The 25,000-nt window shown below is 30.0% G+C and overlaps 1 protein-coding gene across 3 annotated transcripts in view; it reads left to right on the top strand.

Moving 5' to 3' along the window:
* The window catches only part of LOC105846105 (diacylglycerol kinase theta), a 100,839-nt gene that overhangs the window by 46,836 nt on the left and 29,003 nt on the right, over window positions 1-25,000 (top strand). For all 3 annotated transcript variants that reach the window (XR_010638234.1, XM_065796276.1, XM_065796277.1), the window contains exons 16-18: window positions 12-127; window positions 205-356; window positions 18,747-18,898. Coding sequence is in view for 2 of the 3 variants with exons in the window: in XM_065796276.1 (XP_065652348.1) it covers window positions 12-127; window positions 205-356; window positions 18,747-18,898 (420 nt within the window). In the remaining variant the exon portion in view is untranslated. The remainder of the gene's footprint in view (window positions 1-11; window positions 128-204; window positions 357-18,746; window positions 18,899-25,000) is intronic.

Below are 25,000 nucleotides of genomic sequence, written 5' to 3'. Positions count from 1 at the left end.
CAATTTAATAGGTGGGCTTGTGGTGTCCTTTAATTCTCTAGAAACATTTCAAAAGTTATCTTCAAAGATTAAAAATATAACAATCAGTGGCAAACATTTGTTTTCATATTTTTTACCTGAGATAGTGGTATGAGTCATTTTCATTGCATTTATATTTAAAGTTTTTATTAAGCAGCCAACAACATTTTATCATTTAAATTTTAGGATGAATGTTTGAGTCCAAATGCAACTCCATTGCTGGTGTTTGTTAATTCAAAAAGTGGTGGAGGTCAAGGAGAAAAGTTGCTTACTAACTTAAGGCAACTTCTTAACCCATATCAAGTAGTTGACTTATTGCAAGGAGGTCCTTTGCCTGCGTCAGTATTTTGTAGTGGTTTACTTTATGCTTTCAATACAGTAATATATATAATATATATATATATATATATATATATATATATATATATATATATATATTTATATATATATATATATGTATATATATATATATATATATATATATATATATGTATACAATGTATAAGTATATATAATATATATATATATATATATATATATATATATATATATGTATATATATATAGATATATATATATATATATATATATATATATATATATATATATATATATATTTGTTTATGTATGTATATACACACACTCACATGATTACAAATTCTGTTATATAAATATGATTATAAATTCTATAAATACATATATATAAATGCTTGTAGTCGAAATGAAAATGTACATTAAGTTTTTAAAAAAATGCAATATTAATGACTAGAATTTTTAGGGGGTGTTTTTTTTGTTATTCCTGCCAAAGTGCATGACCTTACGTTTTGAAATATTAAATTTCACAAGCCAGTCTTGAGTCCACTTAAAAGCTAAATCGAGATCTAATTGCAAAGAAAGAGTTGGTGCACAGGAAAGCATTTCATTCAAAAATTTTGGTGTCATCTTCATACAGCATGGTTACGTTTTTTAGAGTTTCAGGCAACTTGTTTATAAATAGCACAAACAAGAGTGGTCCAATTACTGACCCCTGGAGCACACCACTGGTAACTTCTGTCTACTCTCGTGTCCTTAATACGAGGTGGCATGGGATTAAAAGGTGGGTCGGAATTTCAGTTAAGATCAAATAAACAGGGAGGGGGGGGAGGGGGTTTAATAAAAAGGAGGGGGGAGAATTTCAGTTTATAAATCCAAATCAATATTTTTACCTTACACGAATAAAACTATTTAATTCTAGCGTGGCTTGTGATCGAATGCACATTTACTAACAGCTGTTTTATCATAATTTCGATAAGATTTAATATGCTGATATAAGTTTTATACTTTGGTGAGAAATAAACCAAAAGCTCATTTTACGTCAAATTGAGATTTACTTGGTCGACGATTTTTAATGCCTGTTTACACTGACAGTTTTTGTTTTTATCAGGGACAGAAGTAATTATTTTCTAGTTTTTACGGTCAATTTTAACTGATTTTTTTTTTTAGTTTTGAGGTATAAATCTTTTTTTTAATATCAACTAAAAATTAATGAATGGGGAAAGGGGGGGCAGCTCTTAATAAGCTTGGGGTGGGTGAAAAAATTTTCCAAAAATTTTCAAATATTCCCCTTCCCCTTTTATTAAGGACTTGAGAATAAGAGGATACATTTTTGCCTGTCATAACTCTTTGTTCTTTTTCTTTTAAAAATCCTTCAATCCATTGTATTGTCTATAATGTTAATATACTGAATATTTCATAAGCTGTTAGCTTAAGCAACAATTTTTCATGTGGGACTGGGCACTGTTAAATGCCCTGGTGAAATCCAAAAAAACAATATCAACGGTTTTACCATTCTCTAAGGCTGTTGAAATAAAATCAAGTGTTTCAAGTAGGTTCACTGAGCATGATTTATTTTTAATAAAATTGTGATTTTGATTGACTATTAGTTTGAACTTATATAGAAAAGTTTCAAGTTTACATCTTATTATGCTTTCCATTAATTTCACATTCAATTGAAGTGAGTGACACCAATCTGTAGTTTCCTGCTAAGGTTTTTTTGTTTTTTTTACAGAGGAGTGATATTTACTGATCTAAATTGCACTGACAGTTGCAAAGGCTGATCCACAATTCTTTAAAATAACTGAATGTAAATTATCAACACTATTTGATTTGTTTTCTTCCAAGTTTTAATCTTAGATGGATATCTTCATATGTAGAATACTTATTTATCATAATAAATATTTCAATAGATTTTAAATTTAAAGAAGGCAGTAGACTATTATTTTCTTTCACAAATGCAGATTGAAAATTTTTGTTTAAGATATCAACAATATCTTTTAAATTTAAGTGGTTTAACTATTTGCTCTTTCTAATGCTTTTAAAGAATCTTTGATTGCTTGTTGATTGTTTTGACTGTTCTTTGACTGCTCTTTGACTGCTTGTTCATGAAGCTGTAGAGAAACTATGGATTTTTGGTGGCTCTTTTTACCAGATTAAATTCAAAGTTTAGTTGCACTTTTTTAATCTCGACTGCTACATTTTTGCAAATCATTTTGTATTTATATTTTAACATCGGGTCTTTCCATTTATTCATTTACATGAACAGTTTTTTATACCTTGAATTTTGTTTGCTTCTAATGAGAAACCTCAACCTAGCATTAAACCAGACCTGATTTTTAAGGAGTTAAATGTCTTTTTACTTGGAGTAAAATGATTACATTTTTTACATCAATGTAAAAAATCAGTTCATCAAACATTTCTTGTACATTTAGTTAAATGTCTTTTTACTTGGAGTAAAATGAGTTAAATGTCTTTTTACTTGGAGTAAAACGATTACATTTTTTACATCAATGTAAAAAATCAGTTCATCAAACATTTCTTGTACATTTTTATTACTGAAGCATTTTATCCAGTCAATATTTGAAAATAGATTAGATATGGGTTCAAAATTGGAATTAGCAAACATAAATTTTACTTCTATTGTCACTGATTGCTTTATCAGTCAAGGTAAAACTGAAACATGATGGTCTCTTGTTATGTTTCCCAAAAAAAAATTTTGAATCTATTTTATTAACACTTTCTGACAGCTGGAAAGTTTATACGTTTTTGCTTATAAAGAAAAGTATCATTTAAAAATATGTAATTTTATATTCAATTCCATTCTCATTTGAAATTGCATAAACACAGCCATTTGACCAGCTGATTGATTGGAAATTGAAATTGCCCATGATCATTTGAACTTATTTTTGTCTATATATTTGTGTGCCAGGCCAAAAACCACATTAAATTCTGTCTAAAAAATTATTTAAATTATTTATTTTTTATATTTTTCTATTTAAATTTATTTTAGTTTCCTTTTTTGTTAGTTTTGTTTTATTCGTTTTTGAAACTTAGTTTTTTCTGCAAATTATTAAAATACTTAATATAATAAAACTTGCAAACAGCCATGACCAAGTTGTCTAAAATAAAAAAAACTAAGTTGTGGACATACAAGATGAAAACCGCACACATCACCTGGTAAGGCTTGGAATTAGAAAAACACAATACAATTTTGTTTACATTTTGATTTTACTTATAGCAATATAAAGGTTAAACATTTTCTATAAATATGCAAGTTATATTTAGGAATTCATTTTGGAAAGAAATTTTTTTTGAAATTTTTTTACTCAGTAGCAGAGCAGGGATCTTTCCTGAAAATCAAACATAGATGTAGCTACAGTAAACAGATTTAGAAGATAGTCAAGGATGAAAGTTTTATACAGATCTTAAAAATTCTTATTGTTTAAATATTTTTTGTACTCTTATTCTGTACAAAACATTTTTTTTTATCAAAAAAGAAAAAAATTAAGCATATACTTAAAAATATAATTTGACTAATTGAACCAAATTTCTTTCTCTCTTTATTTTATTGCAAAACAATTTGAACAGAAAAATTGGATGAAAGCATCAACTTATAAACCCTTTGAATGAAAAAACTATTTATACTTAATAGTTTTTTCATTCAAAATTTTTAATAGTACGCTAGATCAAGAAGCAATCAATGAGAAAGAACATGGTATCTAAATTAGTTTTATAGTTTATAGTTTAATGTACTATCTATAGACCAAAGGTCTATAAATAGTCCATGTTTTTGCAAAAGTTTAAAGTGTAAAGTTTTATGACAATAACACTGGTCAACAATGAATTTGCACCAGCTTTAATTTTAGGCTTACTAGATGTAGTTTTTGACGCTGATTCTAAATCTGTGTCTTTTCCAGTATGTCTGAATCTTGAGATAATGTATGTGTGTTTTTTGCACTAATATATAGTTTTAGTGTAAAATATACTAATGTTTCTTTATTTTCAGGGTAATTATTTCAATAAAATTAACTTATATAATGCCTAAAAATTGCAAAAGTTCACCAGACGCCTTTTGCTACATTTGTGGGCAATTTACATTGTCAGGACAGCAAAAGAAAATCACTCCAGAAATCTTGAAAATTTACAAGCTGTATTTCGGTTGTCCTTTGGGAGATCAAGATAAAACTTGGGCACCACATGTGGCTTATTATAGTTGTTGCAGTTTATTACAAGATTGGATCAACAAACGAAGGTCTTCTTTTCGATTTGCTATACCAATGATTTGGAGGGAACCAAAAGATCATTACAATGACTGCTATTTTTGCTCTGTTAATACTGCTGGATTTTCCTTGAAAAATAAGCACCAAATTGTGTACCTGAATTTGGATTTGGCTATGAGGCCTGTTCCTCATGACAGTATCCTGCTCATTCCAGTACCACCAGTTGATGGATTAGACTCTGTTGAAGATGAATGTGTTGCTAATGCTGAACGTCAAGATGCGGCTGATGTTGACTTTGATCCAGATATTGACGGCAAAGAGCCCAAAGTTTTCACACAAGGTGAACTGAATGATTTGGTTAGAGACTTGTCCCTTTCCAAGGAAAAAGCTAAACTTTTGGTGTCAAGACTGAAAGAAAAGAATTTGTTAGCAGTTAGTGTCAAAGTATCCCACTTTCGAAAGCGCAACAACAATTTATCTAGGTTTTTCACCATTGATGGACCCTTGTGCTACTGCTATAATGTCAATGGTCTTTTCGAAAATTTATCCCAAGTGCATTTGCCTCGTGATTGACGCCTCTTAATTGATTCATCCAAGAGGAGTTTGATCAGAAGCCATGTATTCCAATCGCTCATTCCGTACACTTAAATGAAACTCACTAAAATATGAAAATATTACTAGACGCTATTGATTACAAAACTCATCAGTGGAACATTTGTGGTGATTTGAAAGTGATTGGTATGTTAATGGGTATGCAAACAGGGTTTACCAAGTTCTGCTGCTCTCTGTGTTTATGGGATAGTCGCGCTGTGAACGAACAATACGTAAAACGTGGTTGGATGTTGAGAACTGAATACAAACCCAGTGTAAGCAGTGTTCATTATATTCCGCTGGTCGATCCAGACAAAATATTTTTGCCACCGCTTCAGATCAAGCTTGGTTTGATGAAAAACTTTGTAAAAGCATTAGGTAAAACTGAATCAGTGGGTTTTCAATACTTGGTTAAAAAATTTCTTAAAATTAGTGCAGCGAAATTCAAAGAAGGCGTTTTTGTCGGACCCCAAATTCGAGAGGTTTTGAAAGACCATGGATTTGAAGAGTCACTTACTTCCAACGATAAAGAAGCGTGGAAAGCATTTGTATGGGTTTGTAAGAACTTCTTGTGGAATAACAAATCGTGTGAATATGAAAATTGTATTCAAAAGCTACTCGATTCGTTCCAAAAAGTGGGCTGTCGTATGTCATTGAAAATGCATTTTCTGCATTCGCATTTTGCATTTTTTTCCTGAAAATTTGGGCGCTGTGAGAGATGAACAAGGTGAACGATTCCATCAAGATATTCAAGTGATGGAAAAGCGTTACCAAGGATTCTGGAATGAAAGCATGTTAGCTGACTACTGTTGGATGCTGGATGAACCAGAAAAAGTCTACAAAAGGAAGTCATATTCACAGAGGTTTTAAGTGATTTATATGCTTTAGTCAACAGTCTTTAAACTATTAAATGAGTATAAATGTTTACGAATAAACCTAGTCACAGAGACTTTGACTTATTTGTATAGAAACATAAATGGTGCTTGAAATACTGAATGTTTATCAATGTTTATGTATAGGGATAAAGTACAGAATGTCCGAAAATTAAATATCGAAATATCTCAAGAACTAGACGTGCTGGAAGAAAACTGAAAGCAGATTAGAAATCAGTGCAAAAAACTGCTTTAGAAAAAGCTATTTAGATTCATGGTGCGTTCAAAAATTATTTTTTTGTTGACCAGTGTAATCAGTCTTTCACAGGAAGACGTGTGATCGCACACAATTATATGAGCACACAAAAAATAGTTTGTTTTAACAATTTGACCACGGCTTTTGACATGTTTTCAAAATTTAAAAATGCGTTACAAAAACTTACTTAAACTTATCTAAAAAAAAAAACTTTAAAAAAGAAAAAAAATATTAACGAAGGAGAAAATAAAAAAAATACTTAGCTAAAGCAAAAACACACACACACACAAAAAATCATCAAACTAAAATGCTATTTCTATTTAATTTACACATTAAAAAACCACTTCATTCTTTTTTTTAACATTTGTGCTTTGTTTTTTGTTTTTTAATGTTTAAAGATAAACATTTATCATAAAAAATACATAATTATACAAGTAAAAAAAAAAAACAGTTTTTAATACTTATTATAAAAATTTATTAGAAGCGTTTTGTTATTTAATTAAAAAGTGTTTCAATAATATAAAAGCATTTAAGATCAAACTTATTTAATTGTAATGGCTTTCTAAAACATTTGTCTTTTTTTTTCAACGAAATTTTGTTTATCTTTTCAAATGTATTAACTTTGATTATTCTTATATTAAAGTTCATTAAAAAGACTTTCGTTGTCGTAGAATGTCGTTTATAAAAACAAAACAATTTTTTATTTTTAATAATGTTTAATATAAAAAATGCACACTTAAACAATTTATATATTATAAATTAAAAAAATATATACAACTGCAAATTATACTTAAAAAAAAAACGATTATTAGTAAATTGTTACTTTATTTGAAAGCGTTTTGCTAATATAAAAACATTTGTTCAAAGTTTTGATTCAATTTATTTTACTTAAGGTATAATTCAGAATATTTTTCATTCAGCGCGTTTTCAAAATGTTTTTAAAATAGCTGTGGTCAAATCGTCAAAGCAAAATGTAATTTGCCTGGTCGTATAAAGACTATATATATATATATACACATATATATATATATATATATATATATATATATATATATATATATATATATATATATATATATATATATATATATATATATATACATATATATATAATTTTTCACGTTGCAATAAATGACGCTTGTTATGTGTATATTATTGTAATATTAATGTTGCAAACATATGCTTGTAACAAGCATATGTTTGCAAATTGCAAAGTTGGAAAATTGGAAAATGCAAAAAAATTGGAAAAATGCAAAGTTAAAATTGGAAATTAAAATTGGAAAATGCAAAGTTAAAATTGGAAATTATTGATCAAAAATGTGTAATAATACCCTGTAGTACCAATTGAAGTGCGAAGTTTGTTTAAACTTGTCATGTTAACAGGCATGTGCTTTTTATATAGTTCCCGCATTTATTTGTATTGTTTGAATAGATTCCTGGAATTTATTAATTTATTTGTGTGTTTATTTGTAGATTTTTTCATAATGGATAGTATGGAAGGAAAAGGGTGTGCAGTTATAGCATTATTAGACGGGAAGAGAAAACCGTATCAGATTTTCAATATGCTGCAGCATAAAGGAATATCAAAGGATTTTGTCTATCGTACTATTAAGCGATATAATGATAGTGGTTCTGTCAAAAAACGTTATGGTGGTGGCAGGCAACGCACTGCACGTACCCCCAAAATGCTTGCAGCGCTTAAAGCTCGAATTCGTCGCAATCCAAGACGGAATCAAAAAAAACTTGCCCTTCAAATGAATGTGAGTCGTATGACCATTAACAGAGCCTTGAAAGAAGACCTTAAGGTACGGGTATTAAAAATTAAAACATGTCACTATCTTATAGCCGCCAACATCAAAGGAAGACGTGAGAAATGTGCTCAACCTCTTGCTCGATATGGGCCCGCTGCTGTTAACAGAATTTTATTCACAGACGAAAAATATTTCACCATTGAGGCCAAATTTAATCGACAAAATAATCGCGTCTACGCGAAAAGTTGTGCAGAATTACCTCACCATGTTGGATATGTCACCAGACGCCACCATCCTGAACAAGTTATGGTTTGGGCGGGGGTTAGTGCAATGGGCAAAACCCCACTGCATTTTTGTGAGTTGGGAGTAAAAACAAAAGCAAAAAATTATCAGGAGGACATTTTAGAGTAGGTGGTAAAACCTTTAAATGACTCGTTGTTCAATGGGGAACAATGGTCATTCCAACAAGACAGTGCCCCTTCGCACAAAGCGAAGACAACACAGAGGTGATTGACAGCCAATGTGCCCGATTTTATCTCTACGGATGCCTGGCTGTCAGCATCACCAGATCTTAATCCATTGGATTATGCAATCTGGTCTAAACTGGAGGCGAAGGTGTGCTGCAAACCTCACACTTCCGTTGATGCCCTCAAGCGATCACTTCTCAGAGAATGGGATGCTTTATCCATGGATACCGTGCGTAAATCAATCGAGGAATGGCGTCCAAGACTGGAGGCGTGCATACGGGCAAAAGGGGGTTATTTCGAGGACTCTCTTTATTAATGTGTACTTTAGCATTTTAACTAAAACATAACATGCATATAATATGTATATATTACATCTGTTCTTACATTAAAAACATGTTCTCTTAAATTTTTTTACTGAATTAAAATTTCGCACTTCAATTGGTACTACTAGGTATTTAGTTTTTGTAAACATATTAATTAAGTATGGATTAGGCTTGAAAATGTTTGTTTATTCGCTTATTTCTAAAAATTGCTTTTTGTCGGTAGTATATATATATATTATATATATATATATATATATATATATATATATATATATATATATATATATTTATATATATTACACATATATATGTAAGTTATATTATATATGTATATATATGCAGGCCTTGGCAAGAATGGCTGGTGATCCTACTCTATGCCTGACCATACATTTAATATTTTGTTGTGACAACTTGACCATGGCTTTTCAGATGTTGGTTAACGTTATCAAACATCTAAGAAGCTGTGATCAAGTTGTTGCAACCAAATTTTAAATGCTTGGTCAAGCATAGAGTTGGATTAACTGCCATTCCTGCTGAGGCCAATATATATATATATATATATATATATATATATATATATATATATATATATATATATATATATATATATATATATATATATATATATATATTTATTTATTTATATATATATATATATATGTATATATATTTATATATATATATTATAAGCATTAAGACATCATATACGGTATCATATTATTTTTTTTATTTTTTTCACATGATATTTTGGTATATAGTGAAAGCCGTTATCAAACTAATAAAACCGTTTAAAAAAATTATAATGAGCGTAACAAAATGATGTCATTGCATATCAAGTATTCAACATTTTTTAATTTTATGGTGAGTTATCACCAAATTGCCATTGTCATGATGAAAAATGTTTTCTTTAGATTTTGAACATTGCACACATTACCATTACAATGTTGCGTATGTTCTACTTTTCCAGATGTATCCCAGTTGACTTTTGTAACATTATTTTTATGGTCTTGAATTTGTGTGGAAATCTTTTTTCTTGTTTAACCGATATAACATGCACTACATGTGCAATCAAGCTGGTACATTCCTGAATTACTATTCAGAGGCAGTTTAGACTTATTATGGCAAAGTATATTGATCAAGGGATTACCAAAACGGAAGACTGTTTTAACTCCAGCTTTAGGCAATTCTCTTCTTAAAACAAGGCCTAATTTTTTGAACCCAGGGTAAAATAATTAGATTTTTGGTAGCAATTTTTTGAGAATAAGATGGATTTGTGGCATATTTATGATTTTTAGTAATATCTGAATATTGTTTATAGGAATGAAATTCAGTAAAAATCTTAAAAAAATAGTTGATTTCATTTTGAATGTATATATGTTCTAAACAAATTCTGTTTACTCTAGCTAAAAAAACCTTTGAAAATACCAAATGCAATACTCGGTGAAATAGATGATTTCGGTTTTATGAATACGTTTGTAATTGCATCCTTACCGTGTATGGAAAACTCATATTTGTGAAGGGTGTGGTTGGTTGAAATGCAAACATCTAAAAAATTAAATTGGTGTTGAGCATTTTCGTATTTGCATGTACATTGGATAGACTTATCTTGTGAATTTAAAAAATTTTAAAAAGAATTTGCTTCATTAAAATTAGTAAATCAAGCATGGTTATCATCAGACGTTTATAGCGTTTATAAGTTTTTGATGCAATATTGACATTTAAAGCCTGTTGAATAGCATTAGATTCAATATGTTGTAGATATGCTTCTGACATGATGACCTTTATTGGATGACCCTATTGGATCAGAGTTTTTTTAAATATGTATATTATGTCTTCCCATAAAAAATAATACTTACCAATACAGAGATCAATTAGTTTATGAATGTCTACTAAAGATAATTTAGTTTGTTGTATTAGATCATCTCTATCTTTGTTTAGCATATCAATAATTGTAACAACTGCTTTATCAAGTGGCACTTATGGGTATAAATTAATAACATTCTATAACACTTTAACTTCGTCATTAATATAGCATTCTTTTGCTGTTGATACAAATGAAGGTGAATTTTTAACACAGCATTTATTTTTATTTAAAGTTGGTTGTATGATCTCAACAACATGTTACAAAAGTTTATGAGGTGGTGTGCCGATTGTTGAAACTATTATTTGCATTGGATAACCTTTTTACTTTGATATGCTTTAATATAACCATACAAACGGGGTGGAATTGCATCTAAAGGATATGTTTTACCATATGTTTTTTTATCGAATTTTTTATCTTTTTTTGATTTACTAAGGGTATTTTGAATTAGATTTGGGAATTTTTGAGTTGGATCAACTGCAAATATTGCACAATTTGATTGAGTTGGATCAACTGCAAATATTGCACAGTTGTTCTTTTATTTTTTTGTATTGCTGATTCCGAATTTAAAATGGCAAATCCATTACTTTTATCAAATGGATATAATTTTATGTTGGTGGAATTTTTGAGTTCATTGATTGCTAGATGTTGATTTTTAGAAATATTGCTATCAATTTTTACTCTTAAATATTTGGTTAATGTTTTGCTGACATTCTGTCTTAAAAATTCTGTTCTTTCTACAGGGTGGTCCAAAGAAAACCTACTAATGTAAAACCAAAATAACTTTGTTATTTTTTGACATATTTATTTTCCTCTTTTTTTAGGTTATAATTAAATTCTTGCAGATTTATTATGGAACCATACAGTACAAAACAGCGCATTAAAATTATCGAGTTTTTCTATTCTTGTCAACAATCAATTGTTTTGACGCAGCGTAAATATCGGCAACATTTTAATTCCAGAACAGCTCCCACAGCCTTCATGATTAGGAGTTTGGTTGGTCGTTTTGAGGAACTGGGTTCAGTGACCAACCATCCTGGACAAGGTGCCCATCGAAATATTTGCACTGTGGAAACTGTGCGGCAGAGTGTTGCAGATGATCCATCTGTCTTAACTCGCTGTCGTTCCAGCCAATTGGGCATTTCCAGAACGACATTGCGTAGAATTTTAAAGTTGGATCTTAGGATGTACCCATACAAAATTCAAATGTTGCAATCACTACTACCACAAGATCACCAACAACGACTACAATACGCTATTCGTTTTACACAATTAGCCACACAAATTGATTTTTTAAATAATGTTTTGATGTCGGATGATGCGCATTTCCATTTAAATGGTCAACAAACAAAACTATAGATTTTGGGGCTCTGAAAATCCAAGGGCAACACACCAGCATCAATTGCACCCATCTAAATGTATTGTTTGGTGCGGTGTTATGGTCACTAGAGTTATCGGCCCATATTTCTTCGAAAATGAGGATGGAACGCCGGAATCAATTTCAGGAGCTTTTTACAGAACAATGATTAAAAACTTTTTGCAGCCAATGGCAGAGCAGAATCCTAATTTGTGGTTTCAACAAGATGGAGCAACTCTGCATACTGCTAGACAAACTATGGACGTGCTGCGTGAAATTTTTGATGAACGTCTGATTTCAAAAAAATCAGATTTCCCTTGGCCACCGCATGACCATATACACCACTACGCCTGACTATTTTTTATGGGGATATTTAAAAGACAAAGTGTATTTTAATAAACCAGAGACTATTAGACAGCTGAAGCAAAATATTTGAAATGAAATACTGAGCCTTCAACCAGAAACATTATGCGGTGTAATGGAAAATACGTTAAAATGAGCCAATCTCTGTATCAAGAAAAATTTGTCTGATGTCATATTTCACACATAATTTCTATAAAATATATTTAATGTATAAAAAAAATTAACCAAAATAAATGATTATTGCAAAAGTTATCCATGTTTAACATTAGCAGGACTTCTTTGGCCCACCCTGTACGTTCACATTTTTTTCTATATTTAAAGCGCATTCCTTAGTTGATATTATAATATTAGTAAATGGTATTTTATTTTGTGTTGGGATAAATTGTGGACCAAGACTTAATAAGTCTTCCTGTTCATGTCAGATTGATATATTTAAAAGATATTTGATTTTTTACAAAGTTTGTAGGTGGTATTGAAATATTCAAAGTTTTTTTTTCAATACCTTTTTAGAATTGCTAAGAAAATTGAACTTACATATTAGTTTTGTTTGGTCAAATTTAATTTCTCGCAATTTATCAGTTATGCATTTATGTTTAACATATCTTCAGGTTTCACAATATTTTTAATTGCATTCGATATTTCGATAACCATATGTTTGCTTTGGTAAAATCTTTTTTTAAATCATTTTTTGCAATAATAATTTTTTCTGATATTCTATATTTTTTACCTATTATCAGATATTGCTAAAAATTATAAATACTTTACAAACCCATCTTATTCTCAAAAAATTGATACCAAAAATCTAGTTATTTTATCATGGGTCCTAAAATTAAGCCTTGTTCTTAGAAGCAGGTATTACCTTTTCCCTGATATTTCCGTAATTCCTAATATTTTTCTCAACTTTTAGTTTTTCCGGTTATCCAAAATGATTTCCATATATACAAGTTTAGATATATTTTTGTAATATATTTGTTTTTTAAGCTTTTTCACTCATCACTTATACAAAAATTACAAAAAACTGGAAACAACTCAGCCAAAAGAAAAATTAGGAGGAAATAAAGGGGAAATATATTCTGGATTTTTTCCAGATATTTAACCCAAACAATTTTCTGGATTTTTAAAGTATGACCTGGATGATCTATGTAAAAGAGATTTTTGTAAAGTTGGCATGAAAACAGTCTTCCATTTAGGCAATCCTTTGATCAATATACTCTGCCGTTATAAGTCTAAACTGCCCCTGAACAGTGATTCAGGAATGTATCAGCTTGATAGCACATGTAGTGCATGTTATATTGGTGAAACAAGAAAAAGACCATAAAAATAATGTTACAAAAGCCAACTGGGATACATCTGGAGTAGTCGAATATTCAGAACATTGTTATAGTAAAATAAACTTGGAGAACCCTTAAATTTTTTTTTTTTTTTTTTTTCTGTTATTCACCTCCTCAAGGCCGATAAAGCCACTACAGATGAGGAGGCTACTTAATAGTGGTTATAACCCTCTCTCAACTCTATAACTCCGAAACACGAACCTTGACAAACAAGGCCGCTGCGCGGAGAAACAAGTTAACAAGTTAAATACTATGTGTTATTTAAAACAACTACACAAAGAAATTTTGTGAGGCCATTGAAATATAACATGGGCAATGTTTAAAATCTAAAATAATCGACTTACATCATGACAAAAGCAATTTGGTAATGACTCGCCATCGGAAACCACTTTTTCTAAAATTAAAAACGTTAAATATCTGATGTTGCAATGACATCATTGCCTTATGTTCATTATAATATTTTTAAATGGTTTTTTTAATGTTTTATTAGTTCGATAATGGCTTTCACTATATGAGCCAAAATATCACATAAGAAAAAAAAATAATAGTATGATACCATATATGATGTTTTAATGCTTATAATATTTTTACACATACTATTAAAGATGTCACTTAAAAATTATATATTTTTTATATATATATATATATTTTTTTTTTTTTTTTTCTTTTAAACATCTTCGCTTCCAACAAGGCTGCAAGCAACCACTAATTAAAGTTAGAAGTTACTGAATGAGAAAAGATGAATATTGTAGAGCAAGATAACGATTGATGGACGACTTAAAAGATTGCAAATTATATGAATCAGGAAAGCAAGATGAAGGAAGCGAATTCCAAAGAGCTAATGTTCGAGGAAAAAAACTAGACGAATAAGCAATTTTGGAGCACTTAGGAACAGTCACAGAAAAAGGATAAGACTTAATTGAATGACGAGTAACACAAGAACGAATTTTAGTCGATGGCGCAAGAGACGCTAGCTCTTTAGAGCAGTGCCCATTATAGTATTTATAGAAAAGAGAAAGAGAAGCAACATTACGACGATGTGACAATGGTTGGAGGTTGGCTGCAAGAGCAGGTCCAACTATGTTTACAATGCGTTTTTGCGCTTTCTCTAAAAGAGAAAGGGCATCATTAGAAGATCTGCCCCACATATGGCAATAGTATTCCATACAAGGCTGGATTTGAGATTTATAGAGATAAAAAATAGAATCCAAAGTAAGAAAGTGTTGAGCTCAATAAAGAGATGCAACCTTAGCAGATGCTAATTTTGCAACTGATTTGATATATGGTTTCCAAGAAAGATTGGAAGTAAGAGTAGTCCTAGAAGATGAAGAGTAGATGACTCATCAAGTACATCAAGTACATCACCGTTCATAAATATAGGAAGGTCTAAATTATTGCGATAACGATTGGCTGAAAAAAATTGAGTTTTATCTGTGTTGAAGTTCACCAGCCACTGTGAGCTTCTTGCTGTAGCAGTAGTGAGATCCTTTTTAAGCTCAAATGTCCCCTCCAAGTAATCAGAGAGTGTTGGTTTCTTATCTCGACAAGAGTAAATAGTAGTATCATCAGCAAACAATGCCACCTTAGATGTGAGAATATCTGGAAGATTGTTAATGTAAATTAAAAAGAGTATAGGGCCAAGGATAGAATCTTGAGGAACCCCTGAAGTTACGGAATAAGAAGAAGAGTGTTGTCCATCGAGGACAACTTTTATACTACGATTGGAAAGGAAGGATTCAATAATCTTAAAGGTGTTGCCAGATACACCATAAGAAGAAAGCTTATGGAGAAGACCAGCATGCCAAACTTTATCAAAAGTTTTTGAAATGTCAAGAGCGATGGCCTTAACCTCTCCACCTTTATCTAATGCACAATAAAACCTATCAGTTATTACTGTTAGCAAATCAGCTCTAGAACGAGAAGATTGAAATCCATATTGATGGTCAGAAAGTAAGTTATTAGATTCAAATTGAGAAATTAAGTGTTTGTTAATTAAAGATTCAAAAACTTTGCTTATGATAGGAAGAAGACTAATGGGACAGTAGTTAGATGAATCAGATCGCTCTCCAGAATTTTTGAAGATAGGGATAACAGATGCTGCTTTCCAGCAGGCTGGAAAACAAGACTCTGATAAGCACTTGTTGATCAGTTTTGAGAGTATAGACGATAGCTCCGGAGAACATTTCTGCAAGACAATAACAGGTATGTTGTCCGGGCAACAAGCTGTAGAAGAATCTAGACAGGAAATCACTTTAGATACAGAAGCTGGAGTGATATGAATGTCAAGCAAAGGATCAACCTGTTTGTTGACAACATCAGGTAGAACGCAACTAGCGGAATCAAGAGATGATATTGATGAAAAGTTTTTAGCAAACAATTCAGTTTTGTTTTTGGGTGAGGTGACAAAGTCTGAACCATACAAGAGAGGTGGAATAACAGATTTGCCCTTATTATTAATACTATTAAAGATTCTCCAGAAGTCACGAGAGCCTAATTTTTGAGATGAGATACAAGATTTCATGACCTGAGAATAGTGCTTATTTACCTGAGAATAGCTTATTTACCTTAGAATAGCTTATTGAATAAGAAAAGCGGGCTTATTTACCTGAGAATAGCTTATTGACCTGAGAATAGCGGGCTTATTTCATGACCTGAGAATAGTGGGCTAAATATATATATAAATATTCATATATATATATACATTTATATGTATGTATATATATATATATATATATATATATATATATATATATATATATATATATATATATTTATATATATATATATATACATATATATATTTATATATATATATATATATAAATTTGTAAACAAAGAAAATAGTTTTGTTTTATAACTGTTTGTTTTTATAACGACACAGCACACTTCTCATTAACTTTATATTTTAATGTTTTTTTCCCTTGATTTTGTATTACATGGCTGATTATTGCTTTTAGCATGGCACTATATATATATATATATATATATATATATATATATATATATATATATATATATATATATATATATATATATATAATTTGAAATGTGTTAATAAACAATATAAATAAAGTAGTTGTCAAACAAATAAACAGTGCATATGAAATATTTATTTCTTTTATTATTTCTATTAAGTAATTTTAATGAAGATAAGATAAATTTAAGTTTAAAATTTTTTTTAGCACGAGAGGCTTTTCAAAAAATCATTAATAGTGCTATTTTAGTTATCAAAACAATATTTTCCCATATTTTATTTTATTTTTAAAGAGGAAATGATAATTATCCATTATCTTTATAAATACTATAATCAGTTTTTTAATTGATTTTAAAAAGGAAATGTCAATTAAAAGTGTCATGTTATTGTTTGTGGAGATGTTTTTATAGGAAATTAAATGCTTTTCATTTTTGAGTTCCAAAATAACAAAAAGTTGGAAGGAAGGTTCTGTAATTGTATTATGTACATGTTGGCAATTATAAACACGGTTATCAAATCTATCTGTTGATTGTCTGGTTCTTCAACTGAAATATGCAACCCTCAGAGTTTGAAAAAATGAAGTTGCCAATAATTTGCCGACCTCAATCTTTTAGAGGTTGGCATCGGTCAGCAAAAACAATTTGATACAAAGGTCATAAAGTTTAGAAATGAGTTCAGCAATTTTTTGCCAACCTCAAACACTTTAAGGTCGGCAGTTAGGTCTGCATTGCTGAATACTGACTTTTTTTCTGAGGGTTGAATATGTATATTTGTACGTCTTTTATTGAATTAATTCTTTAATTATTAAATTATTAGTTTTTCTGGTGCATGTAAGATAAACATTTTAAATAGTATATTACTTTTGTACTATTGCAAGTTATATGACTCTTTGTGTTCCATATGGAACTGTGTCTAAAAAATTAATCACATTTTTAAACGTTACCATCTTTTATAATTTTTTTGCTGTGGTCTGTTGTAAAACTAATTGAATTATCTATTTCAGTTAAAGAATTTTTAAACTTTACAATATCTTATTGCATAGTCTGGAGCAATATCAGTACCCATTGTAATGGGTACTGATTTTGCTCTTAACTATGGTTATCTCACTATTAGGTTTTTAGAAGAAACAAGACTTATTCCTAAAATATTATATAAATACTTTTCTGTTCAAGTTGTTAATGATATAAAACAATTTTATTATAGATATATTGATGAAGGTTTCATAATCTGGCCAAAACAATTGGGTATCGTAAAGTTTATAAATTCTTTAACTAAAATAGATAATTCAATCAGTTTTTCAACAGACCATGACAAAAAAATTATAAAATATGGTAACACTTACAATGTGAACAATTTTTTAGACATCTATTATTCTTGAAGATAGCAATATTGTTCCATATGGAACATAAAAAGTCATATAACTTGCAATAGTAAAAATGTAATATACTGTTTAAAATGTTTATCTTGCAATAAGAAAACTACATACACCAGAAAAACCAATAATTTAAGACTTACAAAAGATGTACAAAGAGACATGATTCTAGTTGTAGAACCGGGCAATCAACAGATAGATTTGATAACCATGTTTATAATTGCCAACATGTACATAATACAATTACAGAACTTTCCCTCCAGCTTTTTGTTATTTTGGAACTTAAAAATGAAAAGAATTTAATTTCCTATAAAAACATCTCCACAAACAATAACATGACACTTTTAATTGACATTTCCTATTTAAAATCAAATAAAAAATTGATTATAGTATTTATAAAGATAATGGATAATTATCATTTCCTGTTTAAAAATAAAATAAAATATGGGAAAGTATTGTTTTGATAACTAAAATAGCACTACTAATGATTTTTTGAAAGGCCTCTAGTGCTAAGAAATATTTAAAACTATTTGGTTTTTTTATAATTTGTTAAAGGATGAAATCTTTTTTTGTGTAGACAGTTTTTTTATAACAGTTTTTACTTTACAAAATTAAAAGTATATATGCTGTATGAGTTAAACTTGTATATTCAATGTATACACAAAACACTTTTTAGCTTGTATATGTTTCGAAATCTTCGAGAGTTTCGAATTCTAATATGTGGAGGAGATGGTACATTTGGGTGGGTTTTGTCTTGTATAGATGAAATTTCTTCTAATACTTTAAAATGCAAGCAACCAGCATCTGCGCTTCTTCCTCTCGGAACTGGTACTTATGTTTTTAATTTTTTTAAATTTCAATTCAATTCCATTTATGTTATTTCAACTATTTAAAAATATGTCATTTATCATATTATTTAGTAGCAATTTATGATAGAGATCTACTTTGTCACAATTTCAGATATGGATATCTATATATATATACCCACATATATATACAAAATTTCAAATGTGTGTGTGTGTGCATGTGTATATATATATATATATATATATATATATATATATATATATATATATTTAAATATATATATATATATATATTTATATATATATATATATATATATATATATATATATATATATATATATATATATATATATATATATATATACATATCAGTTCTCATATTTAGGAAAAATGAGGTTGGCAAATAAAATTTGATGCAAAGATTTTACCATAAAACATAGAAATGCAGTTGCCAGTTAGGTCAGCATTGTCTAATGCTGACCTAGTTGCCATATTTTTTATCGAAATATGGCAGTTAGACTTTTTTAGACCTAAAAAACCATATTTTTATAGGTGCAGTTAAAATGTTAACTGTTTTTTTTTAAATACCTCTGCTCCACTATATTAACTTTAAGAATTTTAATGTTTGAACCAAGATCTCTAAAACTTTGTAAAAAACTTTTAATACATTACAGTAGTTTGGGTTCAATGTTTCAAACACATTGCTAAAGTCCCCCAAAGTTTTCATTTTTTTACCTTTTACCTTTGAAACTTTTACCTTTATTTTATTTACCTTTGAAATTGTTGTGCTCTTCCAAATAATTACATTCTACCTTAATATATATATATATATATATTTTTAAACATCTTCGCTTCCAACAAGGCTGCAAGCAGCCACTAATTAAAGTTGGAAGTTACTGAGAGAGAAAAGATCAAGATTGTAGAGCAAGATAATGATTGACAGACAACTTAAAAGATTGCAATTTATATGAGTCAGGAAAGCAAGATGAAGGAAGCGCATTCCAAAGAGCTGATGTTCAAGGAAAAAAACTAGACGAATAAGCGTTTTTGGAGCACTTAGGAACAGTCACAGAAAAAGGATGACACTTATTGAATGACAAGTAACACGAGAATGAATTATAGTAGATGGCACAAGAGACGCTAGCTCTTTAGAGCAGTGCCCATTATAGTATTTGTAGAAAAGAGAAAGAGAAGCAACATTACGACGAATTGACAATGGTTGGAGGTTGGCTGCAAGAGCAGGTCCAACTATGTTTACAACGCGTTTTTGCACCTTGTCTAAAAGAGAAAGGACATCATTAGAGGATCCGCCCCAGATATGGCAACAATATTCTATACAAAGCCGGATTTGAGATTTATAGAGATAGAGAATAGAATCCGAAGTAAGAAAGTGACGAGCTCGATAAAGAGATGCAACCTTAGCAGATGCTAATTTTGCAACTGATTTGATATATGGTTTCCAAGAAAGATTGGAAGTAAGAGTTAATTCTAGAAGATGAAGAGTAGATGACTCATCGAGTACATCTCTGTTCATAAATATAGGAAGATCTAAATTATTGCGATAACGTTTGGCTGAAAAAAATGGAGTTTTATCTGAATTAAAGTTCACCAGCCACTGTGAGCTTCTTGCTGTAGCAGAAGTAAGATCCTTTTCAAGCTCAAATGCCCCCTCCAAGCAATCAGAGGGCGTTGGTTTTTTATCACGACAAGAATAAATGGTAGTGTCATCAGCAAACAATGCCACCTTAGATGAGAGAATATCTGGAAGATCGTTAATGTAAATTAAAAAGAGTATAGGGCCAAGGATAGAACCTTGAGGAACCTCTGAAGTTACAGAATAAGAAGAAGAGTGCTGTCCATCGAGGACAACTTTTATACTACGATTGGAAAGGAAGAATTCAATATACTTAAAGATGTTGCCAGATACACCATAAGTAGAAAGCTTATGGAGAAGACCAGCATGCCAAACTTTATCAAAAGCTTTTGAAATGTAGAGAGCGATGGCCTTAACCTCTCCTCCTTTATCTAATGCACGATAAAACCTATCAGTTATTACTGTTAACAAATCAGCTGTAGAACAAGAAGATTGAAATCCATATTGATGGTCAGAATGTAAGTGATTAGATTCAAGATGAGAAATTAAGTGTTTGTTAATTAAAGATTCAAAAACCTTGCTTATGATAGGAAGAAGACTTATGGGACGGTAGTTAGACAAATCAGATCGCTCTCCAGAATTTTTGAAGATAGGGATAACAGATGCCGCTTTCCAGCAGGCTGGAAAACAAGACTCTGATAAGCACTTGTTGATCAGTTTTGAGAGTATAGACGATAGCTCCGGAGAACACTTCTGCAAGACAATAACAGGTATGTTGTCCGGGTAACAAGCTGTAGAAGAGTCTAGGCAGGAAATCACTTTAGATACAGATGCTGGAGTGATATGAATGTCAAGCAATGGATCAACCTGTTTGTTAGCAATATCAGATAGAAAGCAACTAGTGGAATCAAGAGATGATATTGATGAAAAGTTTTTAGCAAACAATTCAGTTTTGTTTTTGGGTGAGGTGACAAAGTCTGAACCATACAAGAGAGGTGGAATAACAGATTTGCCCTTATTATTAATACTATTAAAGATTCTCCAAAAGTCACGAGAGCCTAATTTTTGAGATGAGATACGAGATTTCATGACCTGAGAATAGCGGGCTTTGGCGTTAGACAAAATCTTTTTACAATTGTTTCTAGCTGTAATAAACAGACTCCTATATTCTGGAGAATTGTTTTGCTGATAAATATGGAAGTAACGGTTTCGATTGGCAATCGCAGCAGCGCAATGTGAAGAAAACCATGGAGGAGAGTGAGGCTTGACCTGGAATCGTCGAGAGGGAATAAAAGATTCCATACCAGCCTGAATCCACGAAGTTATGTAAAAAGCACATTTGTCGACAGGAAGACGAAAGATTTCTACCCAAGGGCCATCACAAAGAAAATCACAGAAAGAATCCCAGTCAGCTTTACTGTAGTTGTAAGAGGTTCGATAATGGGGGGATTCAGGTGATGAAGAAGAATGAGATAATAGTTTTAGAGAGATCAAACTATGATCAGAAGCACCTAAGGGTGAATGTGGAGAAACTGAGCACTGACTAGAATCAGAAACAAGACATAAGTCGAGTAAAGAAGGTAAATGATTTGGGTTGTCTGGAAAGCGAGTTGGAAAGTTGACTATTTGAGTTAGGGATTGAGAAAGGCAAAAGTTGTGGGCTTTAATGCCTGCCGAATCACTGACACTAGAGCCAAGCTAATCAGAGTGGTGAGCATTAAAGTCACTGACAACAACTATATTAGCTGATGGATAAAGAGAGAGGACTTGGTTAATATGATCAGAAATAACGTCAAAAAGTGTGCAGTCTTGAGATGAAGGAGAGCGATGTAGAACAAAGAGAAAGGCAATAGAGTGAAGTGGTGCTAAACGAAAGCACATGAAAGAATAGTCTGTGGATTCAAACCTAGTTTCCTGACAAATGGGTGAATTCTTACAAATGTAAATGCCCAGGCCAAGCATTTGTCTATTGGAGTCTTTACGAATTAGAGGAAGATAACCATCAACACTAAGATCACAAGATGAGACAGCTGAACTCAAATTAGTCTCACAAAGAGAAAGTAGGTCTGGTGAACTTTGCAAGAGATAAGACTCAACAGAAGAAAAGTTACTTCGAAGACCACGAATTTTAGTGAATGATAGATTTAGAGAACTTGGTTATGATGATGGTTTTTTGTGTTCTATAGTTTTTGGTATTTTATTCATTTTTAAATTAGATTGAAGAACTTGACTCAAAGCATAGATAGTACTCAGAACACTGTTTAATAGCCCAAGCATTTGTCTCATTACTACTAATAAACCCTAAGCCGTAACAAACGGCTCCAAATGTGGCCTCCGCAATGCACACTAAAAGTACAAACAGGGACACCATCCATGCGCAACATGGCACTGTTAATACTTTGATATTTTTCAGCTGTTGATGGAATCAGCCTCTCTGAGAGCTACCACAGAGTTTGTGAAACCTGACTACCAGCCGGCCTCAGAACCATAAAACTGAGTTTTAGAGCTGTACCCTCATTAGGAGATAATAGAATGAGTTGCCTTGTCATAAAAACAGAGACACAAGCAAAACCCATGCATTGAGTCAAGAAGATCCAGCATTCAACATCCTAAACTGGAAACAATGTATTAAAGATACATCTACGCCAGCCTAATAGATGAAGAAGGGGTGCGAGGCTGGTCAACAGATAGAACCTGTTTACCCCTTAAGTCTTTGCCTAGGAGGCCTTCTACAAGACAGTAGCCGGGTGCATTTAACATCTGCCCAAGATGAGTATTTTTATCGAGACACCATCTCTAGCCTTTATTCGACCAAGAGCCCCAAGGCAGGGGGTGTTTTAAATCGGAGTTGGCATCTCCTAGCCTTTGTCTAAAAAGGCGTGACACTTTGATAAGGTAAATTATGACACTTTGACAAGGTAAATTGTAAACAATAAGCTATTTACAAATAAAAACACCTAATTAGTGTTCTCAAACAAATTTTCATAAAAATTCTTTGAAACTTTACATTCATACTCATCAGAATATTTTTCTCTTTTTTTTTTTTTTACTTGAATGTGGATCTATCTCCAGTTTCAGTAATTGATTAGGTAACTTTTATTATTTGCTATTTTATATTTTAATATTTTCCATTTACTCCAATTTTAACACCTACATGATGATGTAAAAGATTTATTAATGTAAAACTGTTGCAACTAACTCATCAACACTATTGCATATTACAGGAATAATTGTTACAATATACTAAACAATCACCAAACATCATTCAGTCATTTAATGATCTTTTATTTTATAATATCAATTTTCAACATTAATCAAAATATAATACTACGTTATATAGTATATTATAATATATTACTATTTTAACTGCCTTTTATTGGGAAAATCTCAAATCTCTCTCTCTCTCTTTTTATATATATATATATATATATATATATATATATATATATATATATATATATATATATATATATATACATATACATATATGTATATATATATACATATATGTATATGTATATATATTCATATGTATACATATACATATATGTATATATATATACATATATGTATACATATACATATATGTATATATATATACATATATATATATATATATACATATATATATATATATATACATATATATATATATGTATATATATACATATATGTATATGTATATATATTCATATGTATACATATACATATATGTATATATATATACATATATGTATATGTATATATACATATATGTATATGTATATATATGTATATGTATATATAAAGCAAAATATATATATAAAGCAAAATATAATAAGCAAAAATTTCAAAAATACATATATATATATATATATATATATATATATATATATATATATATATATATATATATATATATGTATATATATACATATATGTATATGTATATATATTCATATATATATATATATATAAACTTTTCTTTGCTTTAGACTTGATTTATTGCATTTGAACTAAACACACTTTAAACCATTTCCTTTTTTCAAACATACAATATACAATTTATTTTAAAATTTTGTGACTTTTAGAAAAGTTTTTTTTTTTTGAATTAAAATATTTAGGCTTTAGAACTTTTTTTGCAAAAAGTCTAAACGTTTTAAATCAAGAAAAAAGCTTTATTTTTAGCAAAGTATTTTTTTCTTGAATTAGAACATTTAGTTAGAAGTTTTTTAACAAGTTCTTTTAACAACTTGTTAAAAAAGTTCTAACATTTTTTAACAACTTCTAACAAAACTAGAACTAAAGATAAAAAGTATTACAAAAACACTGCTATATTGTTATTATAACCATGGTCATTATATTTTGTATTTTTATATTTATGTCCTATAAAAAAACAACTATTAGTTGAAACCTATAAATATTGCTATCATCAATCGCATTGTTGCAGTTATTGAAAATACTAACTATAATGGCTGATAGAAAAGCATTTTTTTAATACAGAAACATCGCTATTTATAAAACTTCTATGCAAGTTTTCTCAAAAGGCT

Source organism: Hydra vulgaris, chromosome 04 (assembly GCF_038396675.1).
Source record: "Hydra vulgaris chromosome 04, alternate assembly HydraT2T_AEP".
Taxonomy (NCBI): Eukaryota; Metazoa; Cnidaria; class Hydrozoa; order Anthoathecata; family Hydridae; genus Hydra; species Hydra vulgaris.
Note: the sequence above shows the minus strand (reverse complement) of the source record. Positions and strands in the feature narration are given on the sequence as shown.